The sequence below is a fragment of the Nipponia nippon genome, unplaced genomic scaffold (genome assembly GCF_047370975.1).
Source record: "Nipponia nippon isolate SJK-2023a ecotype South Korea unplaced genomic scaffold, ASM4737097v1 scaffold_18, whole genome shotgun sequence".
NCBI classification, from domain to species: domain Eukaryota; kingdom Metazoa; phylum Chordata; class Aves; order Pelecaniformes; family Threskiornithidae; genus Nipponia; species Nipponia nippon.
This window is the reverse complement of record NW_028262334.1, coordinates 4,289,955-4,315,636: the sequence shown is the minus strand read 5'-3', so window position 1 is coordinate 4,315,636 and position 25,682 is coordinate 4,289,955. Positions and strand designations below refer to the sequence as shown.

General features: G+C 46.9%; 2 protein-coding genes across 6 annotated transcripts in view; both read left to right on the top strand.

Annotated features, from left to right (window-relative positions):
• The window catches only part of LOC148056069 (uncharacterized), a 54,395-nt gene extending 49,398 nt beyond the window's left edge, over positions 1–4,997 (top strand). For both annotated transcript variants that reach the window (XR_015704015.1, XM_087754319.1), the window contains one exon: positions 4,862–4,997. The gene's annotated coding sequence lies outside the window, so the exon portion shown is untranslated. The remainder of the gene's footprint in view (positions 1–4,861) is intronic.
• Positions 4,998–6,274: 1,277 nt separating this feature from the next.
• Positions 6,275–25,681, top strand: CCDC92 (coiled-coil domain containing 92). Of its 4 annotated transcripts, none has more exons than XM_087754494.1 (4): positions 6,275–6,406; positions 20,762–20,908; positions 21,271–21,312; positions 22,857–25,681. In XM_087754494.1, exons 2-4 carry the CDS (start codon positions 20,779–20,781, stop codon positions 23,630–23,632), a joined length of 948 nt encoding a protein of 315 aa, XP_087610620.1. In that variant the 5' UTR covers positions 6,275–6,406; positions 20,762–20,778; the 3' UTR covers positions 23,633–25,681. The 4 variants fall into 4 exon arrangements, with proteins under 4 accessions (XP_087610620.1, XP_087610619.1, XP_087610622.1 ...); XM_087754493.1 differs by lacking the exon at positions 6,275–6,406 and adding an exon at positions 6,432–6,563; XM_087754496.1 differs by lacking the exon at positions 6,275–6,406 and adding an exon at positions 7,047–7,319.
• Position 25,682: the final 1 nt, after the last annotated feature.

The window sequence follows — 25,682 nt, the reverse complement described above, 5'->3', positions numbered from 1 at the left end:
CTTACCTGCTTGACTTTACTCTTAGGTATAGCCAGGATTTTGAATTGCCCACCTGTTTGCCTGTATGGCTGGGGGAGGCATCAGCGTGCTGAGATCATGGTACTGATTCAGCTATTGACAACTGCGGTGACTTGTCTTTTCCTCTGTCTGCCATGGAAATGAACCCGTGTGGTAGCAATGACGGGAAATTACTCACAGGGGAAAAAAGAAAATTCAATGTAGGCCAGGCTAAAAAGTCCAGAGTAAGCACAGCCTTAGCCTAGCACCGTACACCTGTCAAGTCACATTGCAGTAGGTTTCTTGATGCTGATAATTTAACGATTCTTTGGCCCGAAGGTACATCTCCCACTGCGAATCTGCTTCACCAAAGCCACTTTATCACTGACCTGAAAGGAAGCAATGATGGCTTGTGTATAAATGTATGTGACGAGAGCTAATGCATGGCAATAGCTACAGCACGTCTAGCCAGTCTGACAAAATGGACAAGGGCCCGTATGTGTGCTTTGCTCCCTGAACATAGAGGTCACTGGCCTTTTTCCTGATGATCTCTGATAGAATACAGTAGGCAGAGCCTGGGCATACATATATAAAGCTGTCAGTGATTACTTGTATACTTAGACTCCATTTTTTTTTTTTTTTGTAAAAGCCTTAAAAAAACAAAAGAAAATGCAGATGTCACAGGCCTTCGTTTGCACTAGAAAAAAAGTGTTTGTTCTTCTCCTCTTATTTCTAGGCTATTCACAACTTGTCCATTGTCTTTTGTAGACTGATTGTCTAAGTTTAGCTGCCTAGTTGAAGAGTTTTCTGAAAGCTGTTCTGGGCTTTAATCACACTCTTTCTGATTGTACCTTAGTCCTCGGGTTCCAGGGTAAGGCCCATGATATAATTGAAAGGTGGGAACTGCCTTTGCCCTTGTTAGGATACGTACAATCACAGAATTCTGGCTAACATCCATCTCATGAATTAGTGCTAAAAATAATGGATTTTCTAAGAGTCTGGTTGGTAAAGTGGAGATAAGGGAGCTGACTAAGGGACTGATGCCTTCTCCCAGCCAACAACTGTAGCGATGTTTTACATTCAGGGAGTAGGTCAATTCACTTGCACATTTAATGGATGAGATAAGGGCAGCTTGCACTAAATTAGCTTTCTGGGCAATGTATGATATCAGGAATGCAAAATCCTTCTGGCTGCCTGCTGCTGCGGGGAGCTGCCTGCAAGCACGTCCAGAGCAAGGCCTGGCAGATCTATTTGCAGATGATGCTCTCTTGTACTAAAAACAAATGCTCATGCTCCTAAGCATCCTGCTATAAAGCAAATAACCGCTAAGGCAATGCAGGTCCATGTGCTGCCTTTGGGAGATGGCTGACCACGCTCTGCTCAGCACTGTTTCATTAGTGGTAAGCCACGAGTTTACAAGAAGGATCTCTGTGTTGTGCCTCCGTCCACGTGCAGCTCACGGCACCCCGCTCCCACCTTCTGCTCCTCCAGCCCTGTATGTCAGGCCAGATTAGGCTTCTCCTGGATCCTGACCCACTCCCTCCAGTTCCATCAATAGATGTCTGAGCCTCAGTTTCAGCACTTGTCATCAGATGTTCTGCAGCAGGAGGCTTCCTCTTGCACCAGGAACCCCACTGGCCTAAGTGTTGTGCAAACAAAGGAAAAACAATAACCAAAACCAGCCTCTGCCTTAAGGAGCTGACAGCATCTCCCTTATTTCTCCCAGCTTCTGTAAATAAATCCTTGGTAATGTCACTGTTCGTCAGAGGACGACAAAAGGAACTGTCGTCACTCCCTGACACTGGCTGTTCCTGCCATTCACTAAGCTTTCCCCTCCCTCTCCCATGCAGGGAGAAGGTTGTTAAAAAATTAGATCTCATCTGATGACTGCTAATTATCTTGGAAGCTGTTGGTAAGATGCAGCGAAGGGGCCAGACAGTGCTCAAGAACAGCCCTGCGGGAGGAACGCTGGCGTGGCCCATGGCACTGAGCAGAATTAGGGCTTGGGATTTTAACTGATGCTTCTTCAGTAGGATGTCTGATAGCAGAGGTACTAAATAAGGATTAGTATAGAAATGTCTCTATATGCACACAACACTTACGTACATTTGGTTCTGATTTTTAAAATCTTCCCTGTTGGAATGGGGAGGGATCACATCACGCTTCAGATTTCAACATTTTGGTTGAATTTCATCCTGGCTCTCGTTCCCTACTCTGCCCCAAGCTCTGGGAAAGACTCTGCCCAATACCCTTCCCCTTGTCCTACCCCCTGTGCACTGCTGTCAAGAGCAGGGGACTCATGCGACAACCTGCGGGCTGCCTGCTTGCAAGGAGAGGCTGCTGCTCCAGCACGGTCTCCTTCCCGACGGGGTGAATGCAAAGCTAATCCCAGATTCTCATCTCAGCCACACTGATCTAATTAATAGTAACTCTTTTGGCTTTATAGGGTGGAGGGTTTCTGGATTTAGATCTGCATTACCGGAAATAAAACCTGGCCAGCTGTGCATGTTGATATTGCAGATGCACAGCAAAGGGAAACAACATCCGTGTGCAGTGACACAGGAGAGGGGATGAACCTTTTCTGCTTCCAGCTCTGCAGCCTGCTGCTGTCTCCTGTCCCTGTAATCTGTGCTCTTTAAAGAACAAAGCAAGCAAAAGAAAACAAGGAGAGAAAGGCACCTTAAAAGCCAAAAGCCAGCAAGAGTGGGAAGATGCACTGCCTCTAATGTCCTGGAAAATCTCTGTCCCTGCTCCTAGTAGAGCCTGGAGAGCAAACCCAACACTAGAGAAAGCACGGGGTAGGAGGCAGATCACCTGAGACAGAACACAGGACAGGATCAGCCTTGCCCTAGCCTCTCCCTAATATCTTCCTGTACTCATCTCCCGTTGACCAATTAGCATGGGATTTTTAAAGTACGCATGGCCTCTCCACCAAGTACACACCAGTTTCCACTCATCCTCTTACCTGGTCCCTCTCTCTGTCCCCAGGCAGAACGGGAAGGAGGAGCAGAGCCCAGAGCTGGCGCTGGCAGGCAGGTCCTGCTCCTGCCGCTGTTGGCACTGCTGGGAGCCCTCCTTCCTCCACAGGCGTTGCGCTGTCTGCCCAGGCTTTGCAGCCGCTTCATTTATTTCTACATATAAACTTTGGAGATGCTGCATGCAAGGAACGTGGCACATTTCCAACACAGCCAGGCCAGCCCGTGGAGGGCGTGCGGGGCTACGTGGCAGGGGATCACAGCAATTCTTCAGCTGGTCCTGAGACAGACTGGCCAACCTGCGACTGCCTGCTTAGCAACACGGTCCTGGCAATCCATACAGATGATTGCATCCTGGCAAATCTGGGCAAATCCACCCTTGCAGGGAGTTCTCTGCTCTGCAGAGCTGGACCATATGGCTGAAGAATACGCCATGAAGGGACAGAGGTCTTTGAACTGAAGTCCAGAACTCGGAGGTCCTCAGATCTGGAGTCTGCTTGCTGGATTTTCTCCCTGATCCTGTCAAATCGTGGGAGTCGAGAAATCTGGATTTTATCTCAGTTTCCCCATGGATATTCTGTCTGACCCTGGGGTGATTGCTTAGAGCCAGTCTTTGAAAGGGTGCCTTTGAAAGGGTGGAGCATAAGCAACGTGAGATTTTACTGCAAGATGCTGATATCTCAGAGCCCTGTGTTTGCACTTTGATGGATTGGGGATTTGAATTTCTGGGGAAAAACCCTCTGGCCATCTCCAAAGTTCAGGAGTTGTGTTCGGGGCCAGAGCTTCCTCCAGCCCAACTCTCTGCAAAGAGGAGTCACCGAGCTATAATTAAGTGTATTGCACAGCACCCTCCTTTGCAGGATTTTTAAAGAGCTTAGCAGATATTAATGACACATAATTACCATGCTCGCAGCACCCTGCAAGACAAAGATATTCCCATTTTGAACGTGAAGAAACTGGAGCAGCTCAGCAGGCCGCTCACCTGGCGAGGGGCAGCAGATGCTGCTGCTGAAACAGAGCAGCCTTTTAAAAGACGACAAATTGGGGTGACATTTGCAGGCTGAAACTTCACAGAACTGAAAACTTCAGAGAAGCCGGGGGGACATGGAAAAAATGCTTAGGGACTATTTCAATTTTATTTCTGAATGAATGTATTTTCATCCCTTTGTTTCCAACAAGTTTGCCTTACACGGGTTAGAGGGATCTATTTCTGTTGTCTGAATGTCGCATCTTAAGGCCAGTTAATAGAAAGCACTTTCTTTCCAACACCACAGCTGGGGGTTTTTCCTTCATCTGTGTTAGGTTATTAGGGATCCACACTGAATTTAACATCCTTCTGTCTTTCCTGCCAGGATGATTCAAATGGCAAATGCATTTCTTTTTTGGCACAGGTCCTAACTGAATCAGCTTCTCAGATTAGTTCATCACCTAACGGGATCCTAAATTAAGAGTCCACATTTTAGATAAAAAGCTGGATGGATCTGAGATAAAATGGAAGGAAAAGCATGAACAGGAGAGGGCTTGTTCTCTGGGTCTCTGCCTGCCTGATGCTGCAAACCAGTATTTGAGTTCAGCCTTGCTTTGTGCAGCTGCTGCACAGAGGTGCCCCGAAGCAGGGATGTGCAGGGCATCGGGAGCCACCAGCTGCCATCGCCGCCGGGTCCTCGGCCGGGGAGGTGCCCTGGGGACAGGGCTGACGCCCACCCCACGCTGGTGGGACACAGCAACCTGCTCCTTCCCGCTGCAGGGCCTTCTCTGTCACTGCTAGGACATTTAAATCTCCTCCTGTACCAGCCTTTTCACTTTTAAATGCTCGTGTAAAACCGGTCTTCTTCGGGTTTAGCTTTGACTGAGAACTAATAAGATTTCTTAAAAATATTTCCCTCCAGGCTATGTTGCGCTTCATTTTCCCTGGCTTTAGGAGCCGCAAGGTGGAAAGTACGTGTAGATCCGTTCTCCGTTTCCTCACACCCAACAGAATCACATTGTGGACCCACCAGCTTGCAGCTTAATGTTGAATTTTATATTGGTTAAGGCCTGAAATAGGTATCTGTGCTCGGTATGATACTTCTTTTTCCTTAGAAAAATATTATCTCTAACTTTTAGAAAATTTAATTGGCTTTTTCTGTTGGCTGCTTGCAAAAACCAAGTTTCTATCTCTTAATTTTGAAGTCCCTTAGAATGAAGCATTTTCTTTCCATTACAAACACAGAAAAGACACTGTGTGCAAATCCGCACGCGGGATAAATCTCACCAGGCTTTTCCTTCGTGTGCCATTCACGGGGCAATGTCCTGGTCATGGGCACGTCCCCGGTTGCCCTAACCTTCCTGTCCTCATTAGCTGGGTGGGAATTTCTGTGCGCGTCTGCCAGTGCACACACGGTTCATCTGAACTTGTGTGCATCTGCCAGAAATATAATCAGATGCCAGTGATTATGCCACAAGGCATAATCTTCCCCATGGTCTTATGCAGAAAATACAGATGCACAAAGAATATCTGACCACATACGGCTGCGCATCCAGCACCTACCCAGCTGGTGTGCAGTTTAAGGTCGCATGCATATATTCATGCAGAAGTGACACTGCAGAGCCAAGGTGCCGGTGCAGGAATGCACAGGCTGTAGAAATTCCACCCCTCGAGCTTGCTCCACTGGGGCCCTGATGCTCATTTCAGGTGGCTTGCAGGGCAATTCACACGCATGTGGCCGTGAACCACCTGGGCGTGCACAGACACGTGCTGACACATGGCCAACAGCACAACAACCCCCCACCTCCGGGCACCCTCCTTTTGTCCCCCACATCCACACATGCACGTTGTCACGGTCCTTTGCAGCACCCACAACCGCTGGTCACAGACGTGTCTCCAGCCCCACCCCCCTTCGTTCACAGACATGCACGTGCACACCGCTCCATCCGCACACCTGCGTGCACTGCTCCAAATGTGCAGATGCGCGTGTGTGTGCATGCACGCCGCTCTGTCCGCATGCCTGCGCGCACTGCTCCAAACGTGCAGACACGCACGTGTGTGCATGCACGCCACTCCAGCCGCACACCAGCGCGCAGTGCTCCAAACGTGCAGACACGCGCACGCCTGTGCGCACCTGCCCACGCACCTCTGTGCAGGCGCGACGTTCGTACGCTGCTGCACATGCACCCGCGTGCCCGCACTGCTGCCTGCACAACACGCGTGGGTGAATCCCCAGCCGTGCGCGCGCGCTGCTCCCCGCACACACGCGCACCCGCGCGCCGCCAGGTGAGCGCACGCGCCCTCCGCTCCCAGGCGCGCGGGGCAGGCGCGCGCCTCCCGCCGTGGGCGGGGCTAAGGCCGCGGCCGCTGACAGCGCTGACCCCCCGTTGCCATAGCGACGGGCCGGGCTGCCGCTGCCGCAGCCGCACCTGCGCCTGCGCCGCCGCCCCCGGTCCCCCCGCGGCCGGTAAGTGCCGGCCCCGCCGGGCGCCCCTCGGCTCCTCCGCGGTTGAGGGGCGATGAGCGCCGGCAGCGGCTGAGCCGCGCCGCGCCGCCGGCAGCGAGGGGTGGGGGCTCTGCGGCGGGAGGGAGCCGCCTCGGCACCGCCGCGGAGGGCCGAGCAGGTGAGGGGCCGGGGGGCGGCGGCGGCCCGGGGGCGGTTACGGCACCCGGTCCCTCCGCCCCGGGCCGGCTGAGGGGGCGTTAGCGGCACCGCGACCCCCTGGGGCTGGGGCGGCTGCTCCGTGAGGGGCCGAGGCCTTTCCCCCCTCACACGCACCCACCGGCTGCCTCCTGTGCGGCCCCGGGCCCGCCGCGGCGCTGGGAGGCCGGTCCCCCCCGGAGGCGGCGGGCGGCGGGGCGCCCCGCCGGCCCCTCGCCGCGTTACGGGGGGCGGCCGCGGTGCCGGGAGCTGCCCCGGCTGGAAGAGCGGCGCCTCGGGGGAGGAAGCTCGGCCGCCGCTGCGGCGGCGGGGCCGGGGCGGCCCCCTGGGCCGCGGGGCGCCCGCTGCACTGCGAGGCCGGGCCCCGCTGGGCCGGAGGGGTGGGGGGCCGGCGGGCGCGGCCCAGGGTGCGCTGGCGCCGGGCCAAAGTGCCTCCTCCCCTCTCCTACGAGCAGAAAAAGCCCCTTTCCTGGCCACCAGAGCATCAGGAGAAAAGGGGTTATCCTGCAGCTCGCTTTGCCCCTTATCTTTGCGGTTCTGCTGGCTCAGGGGCAAGGACGTTTCTTTCCTCTCTGGTTGCGACGTTCCCGGCTCCGGAGGGAGCGGTCCGCCCCGCCGCCTCCCTCCCCAGCCTCCCGGCTGCACCATTCCGATGTGCCGCCCACGGGGGCAGCTTTTACACTGCATCCTCTCATCCTTCGCACTCTCCTTTTCAATGGTACGTTTTCACTTCAGACAGTGACAACGGTGTCGTTTTCATGGGTAACACGGGGCCTGGGAAGAGAAGAAGGGTGGATGGATGGATGGCTTGTGTACATTTTGGAGTGGGTAGGGAGTAATCTTCATTTGAGACGAGATTTTTCCTTCTGAGGGGAATGCCTGTCGCTTGTGGATATGGCAGCAAAGTGCAGGGCGCCCTCAGACATGGAGATTCTTCCAGCTGCGTAGGTGCTGTTTCCCTACGCAGGACATAGGGTGGGACAGCAGGGAGGAAGGAGGGGCCCTTCCCGCTGTGCACAGCACTGGTATGCGTTTGAGTTTGCCTTATTAAATTGTGTAAAGCTGAGACAGTGCAGGTAGATAAAACCAGAGAAGCTGAGGCAGCCCTGAGGGTGGAATTGTCCGTTTTGATCTGCATTGCAGGTGCATAGGAAGCATCCAGGGTACTTGTTGGCTTTGCCTAGATGGTAAGATGCTTAAGCTTAAAAAGCTTTATTGATGCTTTTGCAATATAGATTGTGCTCCTTAATTAAAAAAAAAAAAAGCAAACGGATGTGGCTGTAAATACAGTGCCTTTTTCCATATAACTTGCTCATTAGTGAATGTAATCCTGTAGTGCTTTATTATGACTGAACCTCTGGGAGACAGACATTTATGCTCTTAAACTGCATGTTGCTTTTTTGATTTGGCTATTTAAAGCAGGTGCTTTATAAGCAGATAATGGTAGACTTGTAATATTGTTAATTTTTCAAGCTTTTGGTTGTACTGAGGTTCCAGCAGTCATTTTTAGTGAAACAACAAAGATCGGGAGGTCATAACAGGAAAGTATCAACTGCTTAAGTAAGAAAAAAAATACTGGCTAAACTGACGCATAACTACTTGTTTTCTTCCTACGACCATACTTCTGCATACTGTATCCTTAAAGTTTCCTCCCCATCTCCTTAGAAAAGATGGTCTCATGACCAGTCCAAATGCCGTATGTAGTTTTCAGTCCAGTAGTTGTTTTAAACTCTAAAATAGCAATCTTATTCCATTCCTTGAAGCTGTTTACTTCAGTTTTCAGATATAATTGCATACTTTTAGGGCTTTTAAATGACTTTTTAAAATGCATTTTGTCATTGGAGTTACAAAAATCAAACTGTTCCTCTGTGTGCCCTAATTCAAGAGGCTGTAGGTATTAAGGACAATATATTTGCTCATCCAGATCTACTATGTTAGTCAATCCTTTAACAGCAGTAGGCAGAAGAAAAACTCCCCAGTGCTGTTATTCCTGAATGTGGACCATAATGTAAAGTAAAATATTTCTGGAACATTATAAGCAGTAGAACAGAGGGACTGCGGTTGTAATAAACTAGTTTGCAAGTTTACTTTTGCGACTGTGTTAGACTCTCATTTCTAGGTGTCTCCTTACTTTTCTATGGTTTAAAAAATGGTGTTTTAAAGTAGCAAAACTTTGAAGGATTGCTTTTATATCCTCAGGATTCACAATGTATTGCAATACTTACTTGTGTAAATAGAATACTATTATGTAATTCAGCTTTTTACTCAAGTTTGTTTAACTTCATTTGTCATGGTAAAGTTAAAAAAAATGTAGCAAATTATAGTTTACTTGTACAGAGAACAAACACCTTCATCTTTCTGAAACTGTTTCTAATGCTTAAGAATTTTTTTTTGCTGGTAAGTGACACTTACTGTATATATTTGTGTATCTGTATATGCAGGTGTGTCTGTTAGTAACTAACGGTGGCTTTTGATGAGCAGTGATTTAGTGAAAGATCAGTGTGTCAGATAACTTGATGTCGGTGCTTTAGGGGAAACAGTTAAGTGTGTTCTGACTAGACCAGGGCATAGCTTTTCCTACTGCTGGTTTAAAAAGCAAAGCCACAGATGAAGAAAGGAAAGCTCTAAGGATTTTGGTGTTGAAAAAAGATAGTTGCATGAAAGGTCTCTGGTTTGGCTTTCCGCGGCCTCTTTCGTGTCTGCTGCAGCACACAAAACATCGTGAGTAGCTGTGAAATGTTGAAAAGCATGGACAGAAGTCTGTGTGCCTTATTGCTTCCACACTGTTGTTGTTGAGAAGAACAAGCTGCAATAAGCCAATATTGTGTAACCGTAACCAGCCTGGTCAGAGCAGTCGCTGGCAGAGCTTGTCCTGTCCCTGGGAACAATGGTACGGCGTGCCGCTGCACAGAGCCGGGGTGGAGCTGACGCGGGGAGGGTGCCCTTTGTTCAGGCAGAAACCTTATCGCTAGAGCTCTGCTCTCCTTTGCACCTGCAGCGTGCCAAAACAAACCCTCCGCTGCTTTCTTGCGTGCTAATCCAACGCGATGTCTGAAAAAGCAAATGAAGATAATGAATAGTTCATTTAGTAGAGCCAAGTTTGAGTGTTAGCCCCCCGGTTGCTACCTGCTGTACCTCACCTCCGATTCCTTCACTTGCTTGACGAGACCTGGCATCCTTTATGTATCTGGCCGTAGCATCCTCAATGAATGTGTGTCTGTGAATGAATTAGCATCTGTGCTCATTTTTAAGTGATATAAAAATTGTCGTCCTCTAAGCAAGAGTGTCCAGCAGTGTGATAATGGGTGTCAGTATCTCCGTGTGGTCAGTGAATAATTTTGTCTAATAACGTTTTATGGTTATCTACCAGCTCATTTCTCCTCATAATGTTAGAGCATGGTACTGTAAATGAGAGCAATACATTTATTTACTACTAGAAGTTAGAGGCATGACAAAATATTGCTGAAAACAATGTCCTTGGAGTGTATCAGAACTTCTGCAAGCTCTTTGTTTGGGTTTTTTAAATAATCCTTGGAAAAAAGCCTTTTATGTGGATCACCGTTTCTTTCCTGCTATTGAGGAGCATGTTTACTCTCACTTCACTCCTAGAAAACCTTTGGTTTGTACTTAAAATGTTAAAATACGTTGCTGCTTGTTCGTCTTAATTATTTGGCTGAGAGACAGGATTTAAGATCAGTGTTATTAAAAAAACATTGCTTGACTGAAAACTGTAAAATTTCATGGCTTCTCCCTAAACAGAATGATACCTGCCTCTAGAAAGGCTGAAGACACGCCAGGGACCAGCAGCGCCCTGTAATCTGAGTCGGGGCCTGCAGGGAGGGCACAGGAGGTGCCGCATATCGCGTCTCTGGGGAGCAGAGGTGTCGAGCTTAGGAAGTGTCCGTCTGTGTGGAAAAAAATCGTGTGAGTGATGTCATTAGTGTCGGGTTTCCCTTGTAATAAAAGTATGTGTGCATGTTTGCTTTCCATTCCTCACGAAAGCCTGATTTAAGCTGTGTACAGTTTCATTGTCTCAGTTTGAGATACCTGGGTTATATAAGAGTATAAAGTACCTCTGTTTGAAATTCTTTGTCTTAGCATCCTGTTTACTTTAAAAAAAAAAAATAAAATCTTATACTTGCTTAAGAAAGGACTTAGACATAGGTCATCACCACCACTAGATTTCCTTCATCAGCAGGTCTCAAAACCTTTACTTTAGCAAAGTGGAGACCAATTCTTGTATGTTTGATCGTAGTTGCTGTTCTAAAATAATAAAATCAATGGCTTATGAAACAGCATCACAGAATGCATTAGAGAAGAGCATACTCCTCAGCCTGTTAAAGTTGCCTGGAAAATAGTTGTGCTGTTCAGGAGAGTTGCTGTTACAATAGCTGTTCTCTGTAAACGGATCTCCCCTAGGAGGACAGATTTATTTAGCTTGCTGTAAGGCTTCAGTGCCTTTTGATGTGTTTCACAAATATTCCAGGTAAACTCTGAAAATCGCCATTTCTGCAGTTCTTGCAGTAGGAGCACAAGCTCAGGTGAGGGCCTGGAGCTGGCACTGCTGCAGGAAGCAGTTCTGCCTCTACCACCCCCCTGCCCTTGTTACTGATTTTTTTTTTTTTTTTAATTTCTTTTTTCCCCACCTTCCCCATCAGCCACACAGGTGTCTGCAGTGCTGCATGGTGAAGCCATCAACTGAAAAACAGCCAGTGGAAAAACAGGTTTGTTGTCAGCTGGACCAGTTCCCTGACCTGGTTCACTGAATGACCAGGAAGGTGATTTTGAAGTGTTTCAGAAACACAACAGTAAATTCTTGCTCAGTATATGCCAGTGGAAGGGGTGAGACAAAGTCACAGCTAGGCTGGATAGCTAAGTAGTTGCATGCCTGTGTGGCGGCAGGTTATTTTCCTGTTATGGGGGGGAAAAAATGCCCAACCAAGTCACTTCTGTGAAACCAGCGTAGTAATTTTTTTGCTTTGTGTTTCATTAAACCTTCAGAACTGGAAAATTTAAAAAAAAAAGACACAAATACATTTTCTTTAAATTCTCGTGCGATTCTCATGTTATTGATCATAGAAAATAAGAGAACAGGAAGTGTTTGTAAGTGAATATTTGATATCTGACACACACGCGCACACACCCCCCCCCACACACACCCCCCCCTATTTTCCATGGTATAGTATTCTTACTAAGCATAAATTTGGAGTTAAATTTAACATATCCTTGTACAAAAACCTCCCACAGCCCACCTTACTACCTTAAGTCCTGATTCAGCTGTAACTGAAGCTGGAGAACTTCTTAATGACTTTGAAAGAAATAGGATCAGGCTCAGTTTTATGTGTAACATTGATATTGTGTTAGTCTGGGGGAACTGAATATTAATTTCCTTTTCATTCCCCTTCTGCCAAAAGAAATTGGCTTTAGTAGAAAGACTAGCATGAGCCTTTGCAATATTATAACTGAGTAGTTGTGACTGGGGTGCAATCTGTGTTCTGTGGCTTGATGGCGGTTATATTAAAATAACAAACTATTTTATCCTCAGAATGAAGGGGTGAATAAAATAGAAAGGCCGTGCATCAGGAGCATGTACTAAGAAAGCAGACAAGAACCAACCTGTTCCTCTAAATTGAAATGTAGCCTTACTGATGAGGGCTTTTATTGTCACTTCAAAAAAAAAAAAAAAAAAAAAACCAAAAACAAACAAACAAAAAAACCCAAACAAACATGGACTTCATCATTGTTAAAGGGGTTCTTTTGAAGTAATTAGTGTTATTTAGATGATACCTTCTTTCTTTCCCTAAAGTGAATTATGCCCAAATTAGGTCATTTTCATTGGCTATTTCTTGACAGCGGTACAGCCATGGCATTGGATACCCTGGTATTGGTCAGAACAATTGCATCTCTATAAAATGCCAGTGCAGGGCCGTTGGATCTGATTCTCTAATAGTCTCTGTCACGGTAGCGATCTTGACATCGGATTACTTTCAGTCTCCTTCCGCTGTGACAGCTCTGGGGCTGCGTGGTCGCAAGGACGGAGAAAACTCCGCATGAATTATGCCTGTGAGTCCTCCTGACTTCAGGTGGACCGTCGGGCATGTAAGCAGTCAGCGATTTCTGTGCAGAGCTCCAGCTTATTCGTTTAGAGCATCTAGAAGAATTAAATCATTGCTACCAGGAGTGTGTCCACTTAATTATTCTTTCTGCTGCTGTACCAATTGCTGTTGGAGTAACAAAAAATTATTTTCTTGCTAGAATATGAAAACCTGTGCTTCCTTGGGGACATTCGGAGATTAACAGCAAAGAGCCTGCAGAATCTCTGATCAGAAAATGACGGGGAAGCCAGGCAGAGTAACAACTGAGTAAAATAGCATTGAAAAGCAGTAGAAACAGAAAAGGAGCTGAGAAAGCAAAATCATATCCTTCCTCTGGGAGGAGAGTGGCATGTTTCCTTTTTCCCCTCAGTTGTCTCCAGGAAAGAACTACTAATTTTGTTTGGCTTAAAACACACAAACTAAAAGAATATGAAAACAAGTTACTGTTGTACTTTAACACAGAAGGCAGAGGAAGAGGGGGGTAGCGTTGTTGCTGTAAGATGTACTCGTTACTGATAAGGGAGCACCGGAGAAGGGGAAGGACATTGAGAAGGTGGTTGTGTAGGCCTAGCATATAGCCTGAAAAGCGTGACTTCAAGAAATATTGAACTAGTTAAAGTGGTTACTAAACCACTAATGCAGAGATGAATGGGGGGTGAACGTCAATCTGAAACTGTGTACAGGCTGTTAGTCTGCTGTGTTATTGCCGGATCTGCATTAGCAGAAGTATAATGGTATCGGGGGGGGGGGGGCTTAAAGCAAATGTCCAAGAAGAAAGATAGCGAAGCCCTTGAGTTGGCTGTGGAGATGGCAGGGTTTCCTTTATTATGTCCTTTGAAATAAGCTGACCAAACACTCTGGAGATGGCATATGTCTCTGGAGATGGAGAGCTGATCTAAGCAAAGAACTGCTAAGTGTCTGTCAGTTGGGCATTTTATCGTTGGAGCTACATTATATAAAAATGTTTGGTGAGTTCAGTGACAGTCTTTAAAATGGGGACTGGCTAAAACTTTGAAGGTTCTTCCAAGAAGACTCCTGTGTCCTTAATTAGTTCTTGAAATTGTATTTTGCATAGCATACAAAAAGCGCTTTGGCGGTTTTGTCGCATTTTGAGGGGGCACTGGCTGGATACCAGTTGAGAGGAAAATGCTTGCCTGCCCGTACGTGTTTCAAGAAGATTTGGATATGTGTTGGCAGGGAGCTAAAGCAGCTTCCCAGGTGATAGTCACCTCATCCATGTAAAAGGAGGTTATTCTGTTGTGTTCAGTGGATACCAAACAGGAATGAAAATGTTGAATATCTACGGTTGTTTGGGCTTCGTTCCAGTAGCTTCCCTTGGACTGTGTCTGAAGTCACAGATGAGCATCTCCCTCTTCTTATCCTGCAACGGGGTACAGAGGTGCTCTGATTTTGTGCAAAGGCACCTAAAGCACAGCCAGATGCTCATTGCCTTGAAATATTTTGAACTCTATCCAAATACTTAAGATCAGAAAAGGCCTGGAGCCTGCACATCATCTGCAAGGCAAGATTTGACTGTTAAAATGTTAGTGATTGTTTACGGTGAGCATGTGAAGAAGTTGCATTTTGGAAGTTCTTGTTTAATATTTTTAATTTTCAATTCAAGATTTATTTATTTTTGTTCCCTTGAAAAGGGAACTTGCACTTGTAAAAGAGACGGAGCAGTTCCTTTTTAAGGTGAGGTTACAAGAATGTTAATAAGTTACCTTCCCCACTTCACTGGAAGGTGAGGGCTTAGGTAGGTGCAGCAAGGATTAAAGCGTGGCGCTTAGTGTTCCCGAAGGAATGCCGTTTAATTCATTCCATTTGTTCCTCCTAGGCTACATTCAAGAGAAATTGTGACTCCATTGTTTGGAGGACTTGAGGCTCAATCGTTGAGCCGTCTCCAGATCTACCTTCCTAGCTATACCTAAAACATTTTGTGATGGTGGTGATCCTGAGAAACGAGGAGTTTTGCGTGTTTTAAGGGTGGAGCGCAGCATACCGTCCGGGTGCAGCTCATGTAACTGTGGCAGGTTGGACGCCGTTGGTGTTCAGCGCAAGTCTTACTGCGAAAGAGGAGGTGTGTTACCACTGCAGTGTTGAACACTGCAATGCCCCTTTTAATGATTTATCATCCTTATCAAATGACATATGCATTCCTAGTGGGAGTTTGCCTAGCTCTGCATTGCACAGTTCCTTTTGTATAAGAACATAGCAAACATTATTTTCAAGTTGGAGACGAGGGGGCAGGGGGAAAAACCATAGTGACATAACTGTTCTGTGGTGTATGCAGCTACAGCTTTCTTCCCAGCATTGGCTTAATTCATCTGACGAAATCCAGCCAGAGATTGGTTGCTTTGAGAGCTGTCCCACCGATTTCCATGGTGAGAGAGGGAAGATTGCTCATCTGGGCTATTAAGGGCTCAGTTGACTTTTGCATTTTGCCATTTCGCTTGTGCTTTCTGATCGTAGCCTTATTCTTGGCTGCACGTTCTTTCTTGTTTCAGAGAGCAGGAGATGAAATCAGCTTAGTGCGATCCCAGAACTGCTTTATAGGATTCCCTCTTTGAAACCCCAAGGGGAGACATACCTGAATAGATTTTGGTTTTTTCTTTAGACTGACCCCTCCCAAGACCATGTTTTCTGTAAGATCTCAGCTGCCCAGGAGAGCAGTTGGTGGATGTGATTTGTGGCCGAGTGCTACATACCAAGAAACAGCAGGTTAAGAAATGTTAAGGAACTTGGAGTGGCTGTAAATCCCGCTAACCAAACTCCCTGGAACTAAGTCAGAGCATCTGCATAGGGAAGTGGTGGGAAAATGCTCACTGACTTGTATTGAAAGAAACTATTAATTCTTTTTTAATATGTTTCTTTTTCATTACATCTCCTGAGTCTATTCCCATTTAAAAAACTTTCTGACTGAGGTTGCATAGGTCAGTAGGGCTCACTTGCATCGTATCCTATGAGCTGCTGGCAAATTTGAGACTAAGGTTAAATAAAATGTTTTATGCAATCGTAGTAGCTTTCACTGACGGTTAGAATGCAGAATTAAAGGGGTACTGATAATTTATAATAGCTTTTTCAAGTTTCAGTGCATGGTTTAACTTTGTGGCAGTTGTCAATGTTTCTGGCTTTAAAAATTAGTTTATATTTTTGCATGGTGTCCTTTGATCTTTACCCAACCTACATAAACAAGGAAGCTGATCAGTTTAAGATGTGATGAAATGTACAAAATACACAAACTGACTGTAAGTGGGGAAAACAGAAATAAAAGCCTTAAGTGTTTTAATAATCCAATTATCCAAGTATTTAATAATCATTCAAAACAAACTGACTTAGAAAACTAGTTGTATGCGAATGAATTCCCAGTCATAAATTAGCATATTTTCCTGCTGCCAATTCTTAAACAAAAAGAAGAAAAAAACCCACCACCACAAAACACTGTTTTCAGCCAGTATGCTTTAAATTGAAATACACGATTTGGGTGGACTTTTTAAGGGAATAATCACACTAAATCATAACAGTTTGGACAATAAATACCACCGAGTCTCTGTGGAAGCAAGTAATGTTCCCCCTTGCCCTGTCCTGTGGAAGCCTTGTGGATGCGAGCATCCAGGAGGGTCACAGCCAGGACATCGACTTCTCTCCCAGGTGCTGTCCCTTCACAAAGTACACGTGGTGTCCCCAGGCTCCTTAAGGGAATCTTTACTCGGGTGTCTGAAGATACTCCTCTTGTCTGACCCAAAAGCAGAACAATTGCCAGAGCAGGCTTTAGATAGCGGCGCCAGTCAGTAGTCTCTGTAGGGAAGTGAAGTCCGTCGTATTGATTACTGAGTAATTCCTCAGTAAAAGCAAGTATTCACCTCAGCAGTATTTTTCAGATAATAAACAATACCAAAATCACAAGCTGCCACTAGCAAAGCAAGAAAAACAAAATAACCCCCCCGTGGCATAGCTGAAGAAATCGGAACAAGCTGCACGAGCAGTATAGATAGTGTGGTGTTAAGGCATGAACTGCAGCGTGGTCTGTACGTGGCACGCTGCACGCCCCTTAAGACAGGCAATGGTAACACCCTGTTTCCTGGAGGGGGTGCCGCTGGCATCCAGCTCTCGAGTTCCCACTTTCAGGAGTGCTCTGGGATGTCCTGGCGAGAGGCTTTTTCCCTCCTTTAAACCTCATCTTTCTGATCTTCAGAAATGACCTGTTCAGTAAACTTGCCCAACAGCAGATGAATTGGCTAGGCTGTTGGCCTGACTTACTGCATATCCTATCCATATTTTCCATCTTCTTGTGTCCAATTCAGTTGTATTATCTCTAGGGGCATAAAAAATTGACATTATTTTAGAAAGATAAATATTTTCTCTTTAACTCTTTCTACTTTGGCAGTCTGGCCAGCTTTTAAGTTAGGCACTGGCTAAAAAAGTTCCTACAGGGAAAAAATATTGCTGAACTTAGAACTGGGTAAGTGCAGCTGATGGTGGGTATCTGAGAGCTCTTCAGACTGCAGGCACGAGGTTTTTCTCTTCCCTTGTTTGTGCAGTAGAAATTTCCTTATAAGTATGGCTGCAAAAGCAAGGGAAATTGATGCTCTGGTGCTGGTAATTTTTATTTTCTTCCTAAGCCTATAAAGCCAGCCTGCCTCTGATTATTTCTTTTTTTTCTTCAGAGTAGGTAATCCTAGTGTGATCTTTAAGATGCAAGAGGTCAAGGTGAAAAATCAATTGAGGAGATTAATAGTGACACCCTTGTTTTGTTTTTTCTAACATTTAGAAACTAGTTTTTTAAAAAATGCATTGATTTGCAAGGACTGAGTTATAAACACTGTTGCTGGTGATGAAGTCTGTTTCTGTTCAGATTATAGTTACAGGCGTAAAGCCATCATTGTGATAGTAAAGGCTTCGGGATATTATGTGTGGGCTATTCTTTCACCTAGCACTGTCAGTCCTTAGAGTTTCTTTTGGAAAATACATTTCTTGGTTAAAAATCCCTTCTGAGCCTTGGTGTACCATGCACTCTGAGCTCCCGCTGCGGTGAGGGCATCGACTCCGCAGGCTTCGTTCTGCCGTCACATGCAGTGGGTAAGGGTGTAATGAGTAAGAAATGGGATGATTCATTAAAGTTTCTGCCTGTCTGAAGTCAGCTTTGCGAACAAGATGATGTCACTTTGAAAATGGAACACAGCTAAAATATCATCAGTCCTTAAAATTAATGGTGCCCCACAGTAATTGCTGATGGTCCTCTGGTGCTGTGGGCAGTGAGGGGTGGCAGTAACGGAGCGTCCCTGGGCTCCTCAGAAGTCAGAGGGCAGGAGCCCGTATGCGCAACTCAGTTTATTTCTTGTTCAGCCAACCCAGAAACCTCTTTTTTAGATATTTTTGGTCCATAATTTTGGCTTGTTTGCTAATGATGGTGATTGCAAAATGAGCCGTTCCACTCCACAAAGCACAAGTTGGCACCGTTACCCTCATTCTTCTTCAGCATTGAATTTAATCTCTGATCTCTGTTATAAAGTAACCAAGAGCTCTGTTTTGCCCCTTGCACAGCACTGGGTTCCTTCAAAGTCTTTTACCCTTTATTTTTTTACAGTCAAATATATGCTGCTGCTGTAGGGATAAGTCAGTTGATGATGATGATGTCAGTTAGGGTCACACATGAAATCAGGAGACTCTGTGTGTGTGTTTATTTGTCTCCCTCCCCCTCCCGTTTTACCAAGGCTCAGAAGCACTGAGTCTGGTGTTCTTTTGGGAGTAAAAAGTATAAAATTAAACACAGGGCTGTGTTACTTTTAGGAATGAGAAAAGTGTGTTCCTTTCTCTGAGTGTATGCTCTACCAATTTTAAACTTGTAGAATCAAATTTTTGTCGTAGAACTAGACACCAAGAAGAGCCCAATGGAGAGCCCTTGACACGGCAAGACGAACCCGTTCAGGGGCCTGTGAGGCAGCCACGGACAGAACTGAGGTCTCTCTCCTGCACAGCGCGTGGTGCCGTCATTACAGACGGTGGCTGCAATGCCGCTGCAGGCGGTTGTCTGGGCAACGGGAGTCCTGACTCTTTACTTATCTCTGTAACCTAAATACTGTAATTGTTTTTACAAAACTACACCGATAACTGTATTTAGCCTTTAGTACTGTAGTGACAAAGCTAATGCTCCTCATGCATCAGCAGTGTTTAACCCGGCATCCTAACCGCTTTATCAGCCTCCCGCCTCCCCGGCTGCATTACTTGGCAGCAGGAGAGGGCTGCCCTGGCTCCCAGCCCTACCAGCCCAGATCATCGCCTGTGCACGGGGAGCGCGCCGAGGCGCTTGACAAACCTTTCCTCGTCGCTTCCGGTGGCAGGCCAGGGGCTGTGACAGAGCTCCCTGCGCTGCTCTGTCCCCTGACAGTATTTTTCCCACCGTGGCTTCTGTAATTCCCACCCAGCGTGTGCTACTGCCTGCCGCTCCGGTGTCCCCGTTAGCCTGGCTCTCTAGGATTTGTCTGTGCGCCTGTTTTTGTGCTGTCATCGTGCTCCTGAGCTGCCCAAGAAGGCGACTGACTTCCCAGAGTTTTCAGAAAGCTTCCCAAGCATGACAGCTTTCTTACTAAAGGAATTTAAAGTGTGGTAATGTGGAGTTATTAAGGACATAGGTTTCTGGAAAGTTCTTCTCCTGTAGTCCCACAGCCTCTATAACCCAGCTGTAGGTGGAGCAGCACCACGCGCCCTGGCTGTGGCAGCATTGCTCATGATCCAGCCCTCTGTGCACGCACGGCGGTAATGATCACGCAGGGAAATTCAAGACCTGAGTGATTTTGTGCTTTGAGGTTGCAGGAGGATTGCATACTCTCGTCGTTGCTTTTTCTCATCAATATGCTTATTTTTACCAGGAAACAGGACAATCAGCAAAATTGTGTCCTGACAGACTTGGTGACTAGGTAGCACCAGGGACCTGGTAACTCCTGCTCGTGCTTCTCTGGATGCTCCTCCAGGTACCCCTTTGAACGTCACAGGGGAGAGCCCCGGGGCGCAGCGCCTCCTTCTCCACAGGAGGCATCTGGCCGTGCCGTTTGCGAGGAGATATTTTTACCTCTGTATCAGGGAATTCATTTGGGAGTCTGGCTCTCCAGCTCTACCAGGCAGATGTTTCTCAGCAGTTTGGCCTGTGGGTATACATAAAACCACTGTTGCCTTACCAGGAGCAGGAGTGACACTGGCAGCGCAGGGCTCTGCCCCTCAGCAACGTACGGTTAACCAGTTCTAGCTTTATTTGAGTCTGAGCCCTGCTGCAGTCAAGGCCTAGTTTTGTAAGGCTGCTCTGTGAGGAAGACCCAGTGGTGTGACAGCTTTCCATGTACTCATAACCTGAGCAAGAAAAACCTGTTTTCTCTGTAAATGAAACATTGTCCTTGTCAATTGTTCCATGTCATCGGGGCCCGTGCGGGACGCCAGTCTCCAGCGCCGTGGGGCCTGCACCGGGTACGGGATCCTGCTCTAGCACAGCTGAGGAAATGCGGCAGCAGCCAGAGCTTTCTGTCCCGCAGGTCCCGGTGCGCGCCTCTCGGCTGAGGTGCCCCGCAGCAGCCATGTCGGTGGCGGTACCGCTGGGCCTAGCTGTGTGTGAGACTCCCTGAGTTGCATTTCTCTCTAGAGATGGTGCCTTTTAGTGCTTTCTGCCTTGTTCTTGTCCAGGGCCGTTACTAATTCCTGTATCCCTGGAGGTAAGTGGAAAACCCCCAGCAAGGCAGAGGGACATACTAGCCCATTTCTCAGAACTCCACTTTTATCTTGTAGCAGGATTAGTGACTTAGTCTGTCTGAAGTTAATCCTTTAAATGTGTTAACTCCAAACAAACGAGTTCCCTACCCGGCTCTGGCCTAGAGTATAATTAGGCTTTCTATGAACTTAGAGCACTTCTAATTGAAATAGTCATGAAACAGAAAAACCTTTTGTGGCATTTGCTTGATTGCATATCAATTCATTAATAGCGGAATTCCGCTATTCCTGCTGAGCCTGGCTGTAGAGTGAGGGTCTTTGTACGTGCAAGATAACTCACTGCTACAATTTTTCATCTGTTTACTGCCAGGGCCACTGCATGTCAGGATGGCAACTTCAAACCTGGAGAACCAGCTCCAGAGTGCCCAGAAGAATCTGCTGTTTCTCCAGCGGGAACATGCCAACACACTGAAAGGCCTGCACGCTGAGATTCGACGCCTGCAGCAGCACTGCACAGGTACCTGGGAGAGGGCGCTGATGCCGATTCAGTGCTGCATCCTGTCACAGGAATGGAGTCGCTGCTTCCTACCTCAGCCACAAAGCCCACCACCATATTTAGGGTGATCAGCATGTGCCTCGGGGCACAACTGTGTGACCATTAAGCAAAGAGTTTTATTAAAAAAAAAGGCAATGTGTCACCCGATGGTTCCAGTTGGTTTACAGATTTGGCAATTTGCTGTGGATCTCCTGTTGTTGGTTCAGCTGGAGGGAAGGGTTAGTTATATTGCTATTGAAGTATGCCCCTGTAAATATGCTCACCAGGTGGGGTATGGGGTAGATGATGATGTTCTAACAAAAATAAACAACTTTTTTCCTCAGATTTAACCTATGAGCTGACTGTAAAGAGTTCAGACTTGTCAGGTAAGGAATACATAGCATTCTTCTTTTAATGTTTATGTTAAACTTCCTCATCTCTTTCAATGCTTGTATTTTCTCCATTACAAGTAGGTGAGAACACTTTGCACTTGGGATGTTGCCTTTATAAATTCTAAAGGTATAAGAGTAGATTTCTGCTTTCCAGACTTGCTGTTATTTATGAAGTAAATGTCACAAGTTCTTTACCAAGGCCGTATAGGAAATCTTTGAGGGAGCCAGGAATAGAGTGTAGAACTGCTGACTCCTCTCTTACTAGACAGGCAGTTCCCTGCATGCTATAGGGGAACACGGGACACGAATTTTAGGGGCAAAAGAGTGAGAGACTATTCCTAAAACTTACCTGGTACTGTAGTTATACCACAAAGCTTTTATTTTTCTATATATTTTTTTTATATACATACACACATATATATACACTAGATACTAGTTATTTCAGATGTATTATGTTATCAACAGGTGAAGCACAGGAATAAAACACTCCCTGGGAATAACCTCCTGGATCAGGGATAGCGTGGGACAGGACACGTATTGCAGATAAGAGAGAACGTGGGCAAATTTAGCAAAGCAACTGAGCAGCCTTGCACGTGCTCACCGTTATTTCTTGATACGGCAGTGTTGCTCAGATGCTTCTCACCACAGGATTTTCAGAGCAGGTGATGCATCAGTGATGCTGCTGTGTCGGTGCTGTGCCAAGCTCGGACGTTGCCCAGTGGGGAGGGGACAACACCTGATGCTTTACAGTCGATAGCCCTGTGACGTAGGTTGCTTGTTATTGGAGAAATTCAGGCTGCTGGTCTCTGTTAAGCAGCTGGGGAGCTGTCCTGCTTAATAACCAAGGGAAGAGTGACAAAGCCGCCCCACAGGCGCTGTGGCGTTCGGGCAGGGGCGCTGAGACGGGTCAGCCTGCCTGGTCCTGCTGGCGTGCCCTCACCGGTGCAAGAACCCCGGTGTTACAGGGTGATGTGTCAGGCTCTTGTGGAGAGAAGGCAGCCGGGCTCAGACACCCGCTCCCCACAGAGACTCGTGCAGCAGCAAAGCCTTGGTGCAGAGGCGCTCCCCTGCCCTACAGAGTCACAGGCTTCAGCTGCCCACGGAGGGGTGAAGCTAAAGCCTGAGCGTGTCTTCCTGGAGAGCTGTGACAGCTGCTCCATTGTTCTTTCCAGCCAGCCTGGCATTTGGAGTGGGAGAAGCTCCTCTTAATAACCCGAGGATTTGCAGAATGGCTTCAATTCTGAGCAAGTTCAGCAAGCATGGCTGCTGTAATCCCTGTTCCCCAGAACGGGCGAAGCGTCTCTACTTAGTATTAACACTATTAAACACTTCAACCATGGTGAGTGGCACTAGCTTGTCATCGTTTCCTTAAAAGCTGTCCTGGTGCTTCTGAAGATGAAGTCATTTTAAGCGTATTAGCTGAAGTTAGCCTTTGGGATTTCTGTTAGGGCTTTGGGATGGCAAAAGGAACCCTGTTGCACTGTGTTACTTAGTGGCTGTTCTTAACTTGAAACACTTCCGCTTTTCCCGTCTTCTAGGAAATGGTAGTTCAAGAAGTGATGAACTCAAAAGAAAGTGTGAAGATCTTGAAGCTCAGCTGAAAGTCAAAGAGGCTGAAAATAATGAATTACTGAAAGAACTTGAACAAAAGAATGCGATGATAATGGTGCTGGAAAACACTATTAAAGAAAGGGAAAAGAAGTATTTGGAAGAGTTAAAAATGAAAAGCCATAAGCTCAACATGTTGTCAAGTGAACTAGAGCAGAGAGCGAGCACTATTGCTTATTTAACTTCTCAGCTGCATGCTACTAAGAAGAAGCTGATGAGTTCAAGCGGGACTTCGGAGGGGACCCCTTCTGGCAGTCCCGTCTTGTCCAACTATAAGCCGTCCCCTCCCAAAGACAAACTGCCGGAGACTCCACGGCGCAGAATGAAGAAGAGCCTGTCGACACCGCTCAACCCCGAGTTTGAAGAGGCCTACCGAATAGGATCGGATAGCCGGAAGCTGCTGCTCAGAGAGCCTGTGGATGCCATGCCTGACCCCACTCCGTTTCTGTTGGCCAGGGAAACGGCAGAGGTACATCTTATTAAGGAGAGGCCGCTGGTTATTCCACCTATTGCTTCAGATCGTGCACCCGGCGAATCGCACAGCCCAGCCCGGGAGAAGCCGCACAAGGCGCACATCGGGGTGGCACATCGCATCCACCACGTCGCGCCCTCCCAGCCTCAGCCCGAGGTCGAAACGCTGGCAGTGGATCAGGTCCATGGAAGCAAAGTGGTCAGAAAGCACTCAGGGACAGACAGAACTGTTTGAGTAAAATCACTGAAATGCTCTACTCTTGCTGTTTATGCACTGTGATCCTGTAGGATAAATAGCACCTGCAGTAAAGTTTCTTTTGATGCCCCATGCATGCCAAACTTCTTCCAGATACGTCATTAATAGTTATGCTCCTCTAATGAAACCTAATACGACTGTGTTCATACGGCAAGGTATATAACTATAACCGCTGTGGCCAAATCAGGGGTACCTGACTGCTTGCTTCTGAGCACTGCTCCATGTATTGTAACCACCCGTGTGGACAAAGGCACAGGCTGCGTTATTAATCAATATTAGTGAAAACAAACTTAACTATCAACCTGCAGCAGTATGTATTGGCTGTTACCATTGAACTGTCGGTGGGTCTTTTGTCTTCACGGTGTATGTAAGCACTTCGTACACACACACACTAACCTCCATGACAAAGCCTTTCTCACGGTAGCATTGAAAATAACGCAGATGGACGGACACGTTAGAATGAGCGAAGGACATCTGTTTCTTCACGTGCACGTGCCCTCAATTGCAGGTTGTGTTCATAGGTTCTCAAAACCCTGAGCGTCCCAGCAAGCATTACGTGGTTAAGCCTAAGTAAATACTTTGGTTTGTGGCTTTGTTTAAGTAAAAAAGGGGGGGAAGCACTCTTTCAAAGGCTTAATGGTCCTCTATAGAAAGAGTATGAACACGGGGTTGGCTTTTTTTTATTTTTTTTTGGTTTTGTTGTTTTGGGTTTTTTTTGTTAAAAAACTGAATGGCTCCATTACACAGTTTACACTAGTCAGTACACTGCACTTGTAGCACCTTCCATACTGGCTCAGAGCTCCTTTTCCAGGGAGAAAATGTAACTGGCTATCCAATATGGAAATGGTTCTTTATGCTCTAACCTGCACTTTTTTGTAAAGGGATTATTTTTGTTTCCTGAAAAACCTTAGTCGTCTTCTGGGCATCATCAGACAGTGCTGGCTGCTGCCAGCTTAGAAACCTGAGCTGTCCCTCCAAGATGTGCGTATTTAGTTTTAAATTTAACTGATGTAGCCAGTTCATACAGGAGGAGAACCTGGCATCCTTGATTTTTATCCTTGTAGATTGGGATGGACTTGCCTTGCACTTGCCCTGGTTCCCCTACGCCTTTCTAGTAAGCAACAGGTAGACCCTACAATCTGCTAGACTACTTGATTATTTTTTATTATTATTTTTTTCCTAGGAAAGAAAGGCATACTGAGAGCTGTGAGAGTACCTAAGTTTGGGAAAGGAGCACAAATTTGACCATTTTTCTTAAACTCTGCTCAGCACCTCCAGCTCACCTCTGCTTCACTCTTGTCTGCAGCCTCTGAGTAGGACCAGCAAGAAACAATGGCTCCCAAATGCTGCTAAGCTTATGATGTGCCTTCAAAAACCTGGAACGCGTAAACGTGAAAGCTGAGGAAGGATCCCTGCCTGCCCTCTTTCCTTCCCCTTGCCAGCTGTAGTCTGCCCCTCTTAAGCTTCTTCTCCAGCTGTGTGTTGGTGTGTGTCTCCCTCTGGAGCCTTGGATCGCTGTCAGCTTCCCCCACAAAGGCACTGGCAGGGTGACAAAAGCTGTTCCTCCTAACTGTGGTACTGCTAAATCGCCTGTGCAGCATGACAACTTACAGCAGGGTGGTTCCCAGTCAGAGAGGGTTTGAATGTCCGCTGGCCCTGGGGCCTCCTGTGCCCGACCCCGCGCACCCTCACGACTCGGTCACTCGCTGTTCTGAAGCCCAAGACAGACACCTCCTTGCCAGTTGCGTGGTAGGATTTGGGTCACGACTGGTGGGGAGGGACAGGGAAAAGCTGTGTTCCTGGAAAACGGTTGGTTAAAGAAAGCTTGTTATTCTGTGGTTTACTCTTTTTAAGTGTATTGCATTAACCAGCAGTGGTTTGGGGGGGAGTTGGTGGTTGTTGCCATATTTTTATGGCAATCTGTTGTATGATCTACCCTGCCGCTTGTTCAAGGATGATGGAAGGCACCGCTTCTAAGCACAGCAGAAGTGATGCTTTGGGCAATTAAAAACATTTCTTACAACCATAC